The sequence below is a fragment of the Loa loa genome (genome assembly GCF_000183805.2).
Source record: "Loa loa unplaced genomic scaffold supercont3.55, whole genome shotgun sequence".
Taxonomy (NCBI): Eukaryota; Metazoa; Nematoda; class Chromadorea; order Rhabditida; family Onchocercidae; genus Loa; species Loa loa.
Window position 1 is genome coordinate 157,456 of NW_018108235.1, and position 12,590 is coordinate 170,045.

At 33.3% G+C, this 12,590-nt stretch overlaps 2 protein-coding genes across 2 annotated transcripts in view; both read right to left on the reverse strand.

Moving 5' to 3' along the window:
- Positions 1-957, reverse strand: part of LOAG_17267 (DNA topoisomerase 2) — a gene marked incomplete at both ends in the record, with an annotated part of 10,535 nt that extends 9,578 nt beyond the window's left edge. Inside the window, 3 exons of the mRNA XM_020449927.1 lie at positions 134-291; positions 426-559; positions 810-957. Coding sequence (XP_020306477.1) covers positions 134-291; positions 426-559; positions 810-957 — 440 coding nt within the window. The remainder of the gene's footprint in view (positions 1-133; positions 292-425; positions 560-809) is intronic.
- Positions 958-2,479: 1,522 nt separating this feature from the next.
- Positions 2,480-11,824, reverse strand: LOAG_08461 (toll and interleukin 1 receptor domain-containing protein). Its single transcript, XM_003143992.2, has 13 exons — positions 11,663-11,824; positions 10,844-11,033; positions 10,432-10,582; positions 9,155-9,381; positions 8,109-8,220; positions 6,177-6,344; positions 5,453-5,605; positions 5,007-5,214; positions 4,734-4,867; positions 4,172-4,327; positions 3,643-3,858; positions 3,196-3,330; positions 2,480-2,811 (listed from the first exon to the last, which is right to left on the reverse strand). The coding sequence occupies exons 1-13, from the start codon at positions 11,790-11,792 to the stop codon at positions 2,758-2,760; spliced, it is 2,034 nt and encodes a 677-aa protein (XP_003144040.1). The 5' UTR covers positions 11,793-11,824; the 3' UTR covers positions 2,480-2,757.
- Between the last annotated feature and the right edge of the window lie 766 nt (positions 11,825-12,590).

Here is a 12,590-nt window from a genome sequence, read left to right on the forward strand (position 1 = left end):
ATATATATATATATATATATATATATATATATATATATATATATATATATATATATATATATATATATATATTATATATATATATATATATATATATATATATATTAACAGTTTGCTGAAAAACACGACCAACCTATCAATACTAACGGCTATAATTGTCATTTGTGGATCTCGCCTCTTGTTATCAGCCGCATTAACCAGAATTTCATCAAAAATTTTCAATAAGCCAGGCACAATTCGTGCTTCTTTTCTTAATATTCGCTTCATCATAGCATCGTAAACATAAATCGACTAAAGACAAATGAATAATATATGAACTGCAAAGAAATCTTAACAAATTTCTTAAAAAATCTAACATTCAAAAACTCTTTCCAATAAACCTCCATCGAATTACCTGTAATAAATGCAAAATAAGAAATACAAACTTGCTCGTCAGATAAAAAAGCAGGACCAATATAACTATCTGGTCGATAAAGTATATGTTTCAGAGGAGTCAATCTTTGATACGTCTTTACTGCCATCTTCGCAATAGTAGTCTGCTCTTCTGGTTCATGTGGAACTGAAAGTCTTTGAATACTAAGCCGGCAAAGTAACTGAATTATCACATTTTAATGATGGATATCTATTTGTTGTATACTGGTAGTATCTACAAAATGGAATAATTCCGATACTTTTAACATAAAGTATTGCTTTTATCAAGACTGATCCTCATCACTCGTACAAATTCCTATAAGATCCACAGATCACGGCGACCTAGTTCCTTTCCCTTCCACACACCAACACCTCCATAGAGAATAAAAAGTACTAACCGCTGTTACTATTAACACAACGTTGGCACCGCAAAAGCGGTTGTTGATAGTGTTCAGATAAATGTATCCTTAGATGCAAATTTTTCTTCGAAATAACGAATGGTCGTTTGAGACTCTCCCTGAACAGTACTTTCTGAATATACTCCATTCAGAATACTTCATCCACTCACCTTATAGTCCAATCTGAAATCGACAAAATCTCACAAAACAAACATCATAACCACCCTACCAACACCTTCACAAACAATCCGAACATGCTATGATATCGTCCAACTGTGAAATGAGAATGCTGTTTAACAAACCGATACACAACAGGACTTACGGAATATTATCATCGTCACAGAAAGAAACATGGATGAATACACCGAAGGACAGATAGGCTAGTGGGTGCATTTACGCGCAGATTTGCAAATAGGCAAATGAGCGTAGAGCAGGATTTTAATTAGTGGCTTTGAACTAAGTCTAAAACATTCAGTACGAAGTAGTACGTTTGCTGAACTTGATATGGGTCAGGTTTCAGTACATCGAAATAAGATTATCCGGTCTTACTTGAAAGAATATTTATTCAAATATTACTTATTAGGGATATAACATCACAGAGTGAAAAAAATGAAACCCACAAAATATTCGACATAATGTACATAATCACAAATTAATGATGAAACAGTTTCAACTGGGATATGGGCGACTAGCACTTAATTTGATTACCCACCGAAAATCAGTTGCGTTGAGAGCTAAAATTTATTCTAAAACCCGACCTCCAAATTAATCCAGCAAAAACAGATATGAATATTTGTAGAAGCAACAACATAATTCGAAAGATAATATTGCTGAACATAAGAAAACTTACAACAAATTTATAAATTAAGAAACGCATTTTGGCAGAGACATATCACAATATGGACTAAACTCTACGTATCACAATTTAAATGCAATATACAAGCAAAGAATTAGTAAGAGAGTCCTTGTAACCATATTTTTCATCTGGTATGCAAGTGAGGTTGCCTGCTTGCAACTCACGTATTTTCGGGTGAATCTGGCTTATGCAGAATTTTAACAAAGTGATATGTGACCATATAATTACTGATATAGTTTCCACATCAAATGGCATCGGATATTTCACCATAATTTGTTATTTCTTTTCATATTCTTGTCCGATTACTGAGAAATCTTTTTCTTTTTTGATCCTATTACACAACAAACAGGTTCAGCTGATTGAGCGATAACATTGAGCAGTTCTTCGAATAAGCTCCTCCCAGTTTAGTTGACACGATATGCAACATTTCAATCAGTTGCAAAGAGGACGGGAAATAAATGATAAAGTAATGTTTGACATACCTAATTTGTCCCCGCATAAATTAATTCACTTAGCACAATACTATGCATTTGATTTTAATACGAGGTATTTCCACTTGGTAAAGGTGAAACAACCTGAAAGCATGAATTCCAAATTTTAGGGATCCAAATCCTCAGAACCCTAACCATATTAGTTTTCAGGATTTTTCGAGAATTAACTATGAAGTGTGCGAAAACTTTCGCTCAGTGTGAATAATTTCGTCTTTAGATGACTAAAACTAACAACATAATCCATATTAAGTGACTATCCATAAAGTTGGACGCCTAAGAATTGAAACCCCCATCATATAGTGGGTTCATAGGCTCAATCATTGGGCCTGTAAAGGCAGTATCCTGAATTTCTTTTCAAGGAGATTTCGCTGACAACAAAGACAGTCTGGCAATTCTTTATGCATTTCTTAAGAGAATCAAAATTAGTTCTATTTCAGCAATAACCCCATGTATTTATGTTTTCACCAAGTGAACTGAACTGAAAAACCAATATTGAATCAGGTACATCGGAATCAAAACAAAAACCCGTAGAAAATTCTACGCCGCCCTTCATTCATTCAGTAATGTATAAGACAACTACTTGGAGGAAAATATGCATCAATCATGAACGGCTGATGCTGCTTGTTGCGCTGCTTCTCAGCGGCGGCCGAGGTGACTGAAAACAACTCAGTAATTTTTGAAACTTTTTACAGAGCAGGTAGAAGTACAAAGTTCCAAAAAGTGTGATACAGAATGAATCAAATTCAACGAGACGTAGATGAATTAAGCTTAATGTGCTTCTCATATATCAAATATTAATTGAAATCGTAAGAATATGACCATACAAAACCTCGAAGATCGCTGTAAAGTGAAAGTTATTACTAACTAGAAAGTGGAAAAAAGAAATCTAATCCAGTGCTAACATAAACCATTAAGCAGAATCTACTATCAGTGGATTTTGCATATAATTGATAGTATCAATAACAACTTATGTTGGCAATGTTCGCTATTTTGCTAACATGTAAGCAAATCCTAACAAAAACATTTCAGGAAAGATTACCATACAATGGTTGTTTGGCAGTTCACTGTGCTGTTGCCTTGTTACCGAACATTTTTGGCTTGTTTTCGCGATTGACCATCGCGCAGACACTTTACGTTGCTGAGTTCCGCTACTTGCACTTGATGCGCCCGATGTCTGAACAAAGCTTATAATTAAAACAAATACCATAACCGATACACAGTTCTTTCAAAAATCAACAACATTCACAAAATCCGGTGTTTACTAGTCAAAAGACACGTTATACGAATATTGCTATAATATTAAAACACTACTATTAACTAGTTTAAACTTCCAAAGATTATTTTCCTCAATTCTAAAAAAAATAGGCAATTTCTATGAAACCAACCATTCTAAAAAAAATAGGCAATTCTATGAAACCAACCGGTATTTTCAATCTTACGTGCTTTATCACATGATATGACCAAAAAATTTGTTAACAAAATATACCTGATGCTGACCAATACTTGGTGTCCGGTTCAGTTCACCTTTGATAAAACGTTCCACTTTATCCATACAAGCTTCTTGATAATCATGTACCCAACGTACACCATTGTAACGCGTTATGTGTCGTATATCAGCTGGCAAATCAGTATCGGCGGGGAAATCAAAATGCTGATCAAAAATCGGTATAACATTTTTATGATGATCAAAAGCGCATCGTAGCTGGAACACAAATCATTAGCTACGATCTGCTCGCAAAATCTCAACCATGCAATTCCATTTTCCCAATAATTGTAGTCCCTAATCTCTTCAAAACTATTGCTTAAATTTTAGAATTATTAGTTGAAATTTTAGAAATTTTAGAATTATTAACTGAAGAAAAATTTAAAAGCTCAGAACATTTTACTGAAGAAACAAAAACCAATTACGAACGTTACAAAAGAAATATGTGAATTAAAACAAAACTAAATGAATATTTCTGCATAATTCTAATTCTTCTTCCTATCCTCAGTCACTACATAAAACCTCCAATAACCTCTTTATGTATCCAGTCTTCACAGTTATGATCATTGAATAACCTATCCAAGGAATTTGGTGTTAACACAAGAATGAAGTGCTTCGCCGCCTGGATATTTTTCAACAATGATGAATCAAATTTACCAGCATACAGTTTATCAACATCAATGAATACCTGCAACCGTGAGTGTATAAGAATCATAATATATCACGACAACAGAGATGAAAGGATATAATAAAATATAATAAAGCACTATTTAAAGAAATAAAAAATCTCACTCGAAATTTAAAAAAGAAAATCATCATCGTCGATAAAAACCAAAACGATATCCAATAAAAACATAGATAAAGAATTGGATAAGTCGTGTATTTTGTAGATATGTAAAAACCATGCATTTTGTAGGTGTGTGTAAAAATTATTTTTGTCAACTACAGCTTGAGAAAAAGAGTGCATATTTCGGCAAACTGTGATATGTTTTCGATAGCACAGGAAAACATATTTAATAGATGGAATTCTTGATGAAGAGAATTCGCGCACAAGTTACATACAAAAAAAAAAAAAAACGAAAACAAATATTAACCTTATATCCTCTAAGCTGAAGTAAAACTTTGATAAGGCTCGCCAGTTGATTACCCGTACTACGTCGATAACTTATGAATACATCAATTTGCTTACTCAGTATCGCAACTTCAATGTCATCGATATGTTTGCTGTCTACAATTCTTACAATCCATGAAGTAATGCGTCGTAAACTTTATCATGATTTTATTAAAAAGAATTTGCAATAAAATTTCAATTTGGTATAATCATTCGATTGTACCAAATTGAGAGAGAGAGATATTTTAAATCTTACCTTGCAATGCTTGCCGTAGTTTGAGCCTATGGATAGGATTATGCATGCCGCACACAGTTTTCATCATCTCGTCAGTTAAAGAGGGCAGCAAACTACGATTTAGTCCCATACCAAGCATCTGATATGTATAAACTGATAATTCAGGACTTAACGACATCAAGAACTGATCTAACTGACTTTCGTCCACACTTCCGTAGTCAGCTGCGATCTGAAAGTACCACAAATTTATGAAACACGTACCGATTAATGATCAAATCTTCATCGAATTAGGAATTTAATCATTTCATTTCTGACCAACAGACTGACATTTAATCCAGTTACTAATATAAGCAAAATTATTCAGCAGATAGATTTATCTATGAATTAAAATCTTATCTATGAATTAAAAATTTATCTATGAAATAAAACCTATGAATTAAAACCACATTTCCGAAAGAAAAACTTGCTTTAAGGCTTTCCAGTTCACGGATGAAACGTTTTCTAAGAAGGGCTGAAGACATCTGAAGATCTTGTTCAAGTTCTTTTTCAGTTAGTAACAACAGCAAATCACCATCGACCATATGCTTCGCAAATGCATCTGCATAGGATTCAAAGCCAATCTGCATAAATTTACGTATATGTTAATATGATAAGGATTTTTGGCTTGGTAATTGACTAGAAATTTAAGAATACAAATTTCCAATCATTGCTGTATGAACAAAGTCCTCCTTATAAAGAAACATTTCATGTTCGATCTCAGAATTTTCTTTTCCAGAAGTGTTTACTTTAAGTAAGAAAAGGGACATCAGAAAAACAAAAAACATGGGAGCTTTAAACTAAATACCCAACTTTTTGTTTGTTAGAGCGAAAATAAATGCTATAAAACAAAGATTCCTTAGAAGTGACACTGCACTTCTCTTCCAATACTTATGCATTCTATCGAGTCAAAAGTATTTTAGATGAATATTTCGTTTCAAAACTTAGGATTTCGAATTTTCATACGAAGCTATTCTCATACTTTCCTCATCCAAAGAAAGGTAAAATCCTTTGCATCAAAAGAAAAAAAGGACAAAGATAGCTACTGATATACTATTTGAAAAGGAAGTTAGCGATAACAAGAAACAGATATTATAAAGAAGTAGTATAAAATGAACCAACAGAACATCGGGAGTCCAATACCGTCAAACCAACCTTTTTCACCCAGTACTGCACATCGGCAATTGTCCAGCATGGCACTTGTTGAGTAAGTTTGTAGGGTACTTCTTCACCTATCACAGTTAAAGCTTCGCTTGCGAACTTCGCAGCCACTTCGTCTGGACTTGATGCAATTTCTTTCAGTGCCACTATTGCTCCTATTTCCTGCAATTTATTGAGATATATTCCTTTTAAATCTGCTTCTATCCAATTTCACTTAATCGCAAACAATTCAACTTTAAGTTTTCAATTTAAATATATACATTATTTTTCTCATCCCTTTTACAAAAATAATAAGCAGAACTGAAGTTTTTCATTCTTATTATATTCATAAATATATTTTCATAGATACTCCAACGGCATGTAGAAATATATGCATTTCACATGCAACAAATATGAATTTAAATTTGAAAAGCTTGAATATCTCACAATACCTCAACAAATTCATCACCACATGACCTTGCAAAACATCATTATGTGCAAGAACGTCTTAGCTGCATAATTTTGTAGAATAGCCTCATTTTGAGGAACTGTACAGCAACAAGTTTAAGCCAAATTAACTGCAGCTTGTAAAGCAGAATACGAAAATCAAGAATTTAAGACAAACAAAAAGGAGACTATAAGCAGCAACTCTGCAATTCAAATCCAAAGAGTAGGCTGGAGTCGTGAAGATACAAAGTAACTGAAAAAGATAAGACTATCCATAAGAACATCTCACAGATCACAACTACTGCCAGCCAGGAAAAAACGATGGAAAATTAGATCTGTTAAGCTGCAATAAGATGCTGATAGTAAATGGATGCGTGGAGTGTCTATGCATTTATGTTGCATTTCTACATAACAAACAAGTCTCCCAAAAAAACCATACACCATTTAACATTGACACTATTTTCCGCATCGTCACTGCAATGCACTGACACAATCACTGAAAAAAGGACGCGGGATTTCTTAGCATTTAAAATCATAAAAAAAAAGTATTTTTGCCAAAGTAGCGAGGAAAATTTGTTAAGCAAAATTTAAATCAAATAGAACAGTGACTTGATGCACTGTTTAAATCGAAATTCCAAGGTTTTTTGACTTTAATAGTCTATTTGAAAAATTAAGAATTCAAAGTGCACCCTACCTCTCTTTATCTAAGAAAATCCATGAAAGTTTTCCGAATTCAACAGCTAATCTAAAAGCTTCTGAAAATTAACTAAGGCAGAGAGAAAAATACAATTCAAGAAGAGAAAAGAATTACTTAAACACTAAAATCTGGCTAGCTTTACTGTCTTCTGGTGAAGACACTCTTAAAAATTTATGATTTTGTGGCAAAGATCTCCGGAAATCCAAGGCTTCTAATTAATCCAACAAAGAATTCCGCCTCCTAATGCCCTTCACATAAGACCATATATATCGAAGCGAGAACTCAATCTAAGCAGCTTTTCCTTTTTAACAATTTATTCCAACGATGTAATTATGCAATTCTAGAAAAATATACATCTAATTTCACATCCAACATAGACACCTTTCATGAACTAATTCTCACAAAAACGAACATTCGAGATATGGATGCTGGAATTAAGGTTTATGTGGTAATTGTGATAAAAAGTTACACCATATTTGTATCGATTCACTCTTATCTCTTAATAAGGCTACTGTTGGCAACATACAATGCAGCAAATATTTTTTTCTTTTTAAAATAAATCAACAAGAATTTTTCCCTTCAAAAAACCCTTCTTTTGCAGAGAAGAGGAATTCTTTCAAAATCCCTAGAACGATTTCGAAGAGTACCAGATTACGTTCTATTTTTTCGGTTCACTGCCAAAGATTTCCTTCAGCCTTCAAAGAAAAAAGCTGTGGGAAAATCGCGACAATTTTTCGGGCGAGTAACAAAGCGTCATTTCACGACTTCTTTGCTGAACTTATTTTGAAAACTGAACAACCTACTTGAAAAACTTCAAGTTTTTGCTGATCTTTCTTTATTGTTGCTTCCATTGTAAAGTGAAATGCAGCAATACTACGTGCTTCGCGACATTTCGACTTGAGCATTGGCAACAACCTGAAGTAGAAATCCTTCGATCAACTGTGCCACACACAGTAAAAAAAATAACGATTCTAAAATTCTGGATAATAAATGTAAAAAACAATTTCTAAGCTGTATGACCTTGACGGAGGCTTAATTAATAATATGCTTAGTAGTGATATTTCTGTCATCCTTCCATCCCCTTTCTTTTTCTTGTACAAATTAATATTAGTATACAGCGCCTCTCAGCATATGTTTTATTAAGATCCAAGTTATTTGAAATATGCAAATTCATCATTTCATTATAACTAAACGAGGTTATGAAGTTTTAAATCTTGAAACCAGGATTTCGGTTCCCAGAATAGCAGTCAAAAGATCAGTTTTACTGGATGAATACAGTAAAAAGATTAGTTTATTAATTTACAGATTAAGCGGAAAATATGAATATTAGCGGGTCAGATATGGCAACAATTAAAAATCCAACAGCAATTACAACAAACTATTACAATATGATTCATAATATGATTATTATTCTTCGAATCAATAAATGAAATATCAGTTCATTGACTGAAGTGACTAATTTCCTTTTTTTTCATCGATTGAATTGATATTCCATCTGTTGATTTAAGTTATAAGAATATTTCGATTATAAGAATATCGTTGGTAATTACAATGAGTTCACATAAGCAATTGTCTAAGTGAGACTGCATAGGTATAGAGACTGGTAACGAATGAATCAAAGTTGGAAAGGCACAAAATTTATAAAGAAAATAGTACTCGCAGAAACCGCTCGTAATATTAACAAAGCTAATTTATCGTCACCAACATTTTTTAGCAACAGAACACTACTCGTGCTTCGGAAGATGTCCTGAATTTACGTTCTTATTCTTCGAAACCCAACAGTGATGACGCTACATATTCTCCTGACCCCGATTGCCACAGATCTTAGGTAATGAGAAGTAATAGTAACCTTTCAAGCCATTCCTTTGGTCGTCCTTGTGAATGCTTGTAATGATCACCAGCAAAAGTAATTGCTTGATGAGCAAGTAGGAATGGTTCTACCAAAGCTAAAGTACCCGATTTATTCACTGCTGCTTCCATTTCTTTCGTACTTCCAAGCATACAAATTGCTAGGCATGCGTAGTAACGTGTTATATCGTCTGGTTGTGATGCTAGCAAGAACAGCCAGTCCGGTACCTGTAACTATCACATTTGAATACTTTTATCGCTTCATCCTTGTTCTCAGGTTTCAATCAGTTTCAGTTCTTTTTTTCAAAATTATCAATTGGATACAAAAATCAGCTATTACTGATCACATAAATTAGATAAAAAAACCAACTACTACTGATCACGATTTAATGCAAAAAGAATTCCAGAAAAAGTAAGCTCATTATTTCTCTAACAATAATAAATGGCAAACTTGCTATCTAGATTTTCTCATTTAGATTTTTCACAGACTAATTGAAGAATTAAATTTAAATCTCGTTAAGAAAAATCTAAATCGACATTTTTTTCGAAAGAACAAATAGTGCTGCAGTAAAAACGACACCCTTTAACGTGATTCATACAGTCTGAATGAATCGATTACTGTCTGATGAAGCTTTGGTGCAAACCATTTGTTTGCACCAAAGCTTTTTGTGGATAAACCAATAAATAGTATGAGAGCTGGGTTAAAATTAACAAAAGTACAGGGATGGAGATAGAAGATAAAGCAATAGCTGAATCCTTCCCATATTCCTCATAAACCTAGCTAACAACCGCTTCCCATTAACTTTGTACTGTAAAATACCGCCCTCAAACACCATTTCACAAAATTATGCTCATATGTAACACATAGAGGGAGGAAGATGAAAAACGGAAAGTATTTTTGATTTCAATCTGACAGGTCGAGAAGTGATTCTCCCTCAACCACTGATAAAAATTTGGTCATGAAGTGTAGAGAAGATTAAAGATAACGATTTGTGGCGCATTCAGAAAAATACATCTGAAGTGGCATACTGAAGCAGCCGTTAAGATATGCTGTACTGATGAGCATAACTCCATAAATAACTACTCAATGAAGAAGGAACTAAATTCAGCTACAAATTATCAATTTAAATGAGCATGAAATCTAACACGAACTTTATATATCACAAATGATTAACTTTATATATCACAAATGATTCAGCACAACTCCATAAAATACATAATCCTGTCTTGATAGTTCAAAAAAAATGAACCATTTGGTGATTGTGAAATCAAACATACCTTCTTCTGAATAATTTTTTTCTTTGCTTCCGAACAGCTGTACAACGACAGATTGGCAAGTGCTAGAGCAGCATGCCGTAAGGTTATTGGCGTATCAGTAGCACGTTTACACGTCAGCAGGATGTGATCCAGAACACCATACTCAATTAGCCTGAAAGAGCATACTTCGTGCTGAAAAGCAACCATATATTATTATTAAATCCTTCAAAAAGGAAAGAGAACGAAAATTTTGAAGTAGTTAATAAGAAATTCAAATTCAAAAATTCATTTTTTTACTGTTCTTTTCACTCATACTTACCCACTGTAAACCTACCAATCGGAGTTAATTTCATGTATGGTAGAATATCATAAAGATCTCCACCTCATTATTCCTCTCTTAATTTTTTTTCTCTCTATTCCCCACTTAACATACCTGTAAGTGGTAGCAGTTGAATGCTTGAATAAACTTTCCATGATCGACAGCGACATTCGTTGTTGCTCCGGATTTTTGTTCAGTTTCTCGGCTGTTGCAACCAGCTTTTTCAAATAACCCTTGTTAACCACATATTCTCGATTCTTCAATGAAAGGCATTCCTCTAACACACGACCGCATGCTAATCGAACTGTAAAACAACTACTGCATTCAATCTCAAAAATTAAAATAAGGAACAGTTAAAACGAAAAAAAAATTATTTTATGTAAAATGTAATGTGAAATTCTGCAGAGGAGTTGAAAATGAAGGAGGGAAGAAGAAAGTCCCATGCACTTCTTTTCCCACAAACTTATTCATATAACCACAAAACACTGTTTTTCAAAAGACCTCAAAAGGACGCCAAGGCCAAGCCATTTGCACCACCACAAAAAGGCAAAAAATTAGCATCATTTCAAGAAACTGAAAAATAATTCTATTTGATTCAGAAATTTTATCAAACTTATGAATTCTAAATATTTTCTGCTTGACTTTTCGTGAAACTTTGCTCAAAGACTTCATAAATAAACTCAAATTGAAGAGACAGAGAAGGGCTCTGTCGTGTCCACTGATAAACAATGTACATTTCAAAATTTCATTTTGTACATCATTTCATTTTTGTACATTGTTTAGCTTATCAAAAATTCCTTTTCCTTTTTTACTCATACGGATTACAACAATAACCGTGAACACTCCGTGATTGCTTGTTATAGCTGGCTAAAAAAAAAAAACTTCAGTAATGTCTGGAAATCCAGTAAAATTTCAGGGAATTTCAAAACATACCAGGTTCACAAGTCTGTGCCTTGATAAAATTCATAATCAGCGAATCGAAGTAATTCTGATCACGTAGGAAATCGCAAAGCGCATATGATAAATCGTGCGAAATTTTCGGGAACATCCACGCCTTCGTCATGACCTTTGCTACTATAGTACATCCCTGTAAGAGGTAATTTTTCTTGATATTCATTATCCACAATCTTCTCAATCAAATTTATGACTTAATTTATATGCTCTAAATCAGGATTGCTTAATTTCATCCTACCTACACGTCTTACATCAAGAAAATAAATACATCTTTTAAGAAAAAGTCAGTCAATAGATTCATTCAGCACCAAATGCATTTCTGATTTGAGAATCTATTGGAATATCACAGTTCAGAAAAATAACTTTGAAGTATGTGAACATAATCCAAAATAGACCTTGTCAAGGTCAGTCACTTTGTAGTGCAGTATAGAAAACAAATTACCCGACCATTTATGTCAAAAAGCGCGCTATGAACGAGGCAATGTAGTTAAATCAAATATTCATGTTACAATACGTTGTACGAGATGGATAAGTGATACGGTAAGTACCTCCCCATCATCTACAACATGCAAATACATGTTGTGAATGATAGGCTATTTGATCTATTTATATGTTCACTTGAAATTGGTCCCAAAAGTAGTTTTTTAAAAAATTCCATTGGCTTAAAGTTTGCTGAAATTTTGTGGTTTAACGGATACTACTAAAATTTTATCATTCATGGAAGTATATAGATAGCCTAAACAGAAAAATTATGGATTGCTGGCTAGTTGGTACTGTAATGCATTTGTCCTTTCACAAATTTGTATTGGATGAAGCAATGAACACAGATTCCAATTCCTTAGTTGGAAGATGCAGTTTAGATTAGACCCTTAGCTGTCTTTTCATTTAAAAAAAAAAAAAAAAAGAA

Excerpts from the sequence above, each read along its gene's own strand:
- LOAG_08461 (XM_003143992.2), bottom strand. The coding sequence starts at position 11,792 with ATGACGAAGGCGTGGATGTTCCCGAAAATTTCGCACGATTTATCATAT. Across the intron at positions 11,034-11,662 it reads GGCACAGACTTGTGAACCTG|TTCGATTAGCATGCGGTCGT; the intron begins GTATGTTTTGAA and ends GTTGTTTTACAG. Across the intron at positions 8,221-9,154 it reads CCAAAGGAATGGCTTGAAAG|GTTGTTGCCAATGCTCAAGT; the intron begins GTTACTATTACT and ends TTTCTACTTCAG.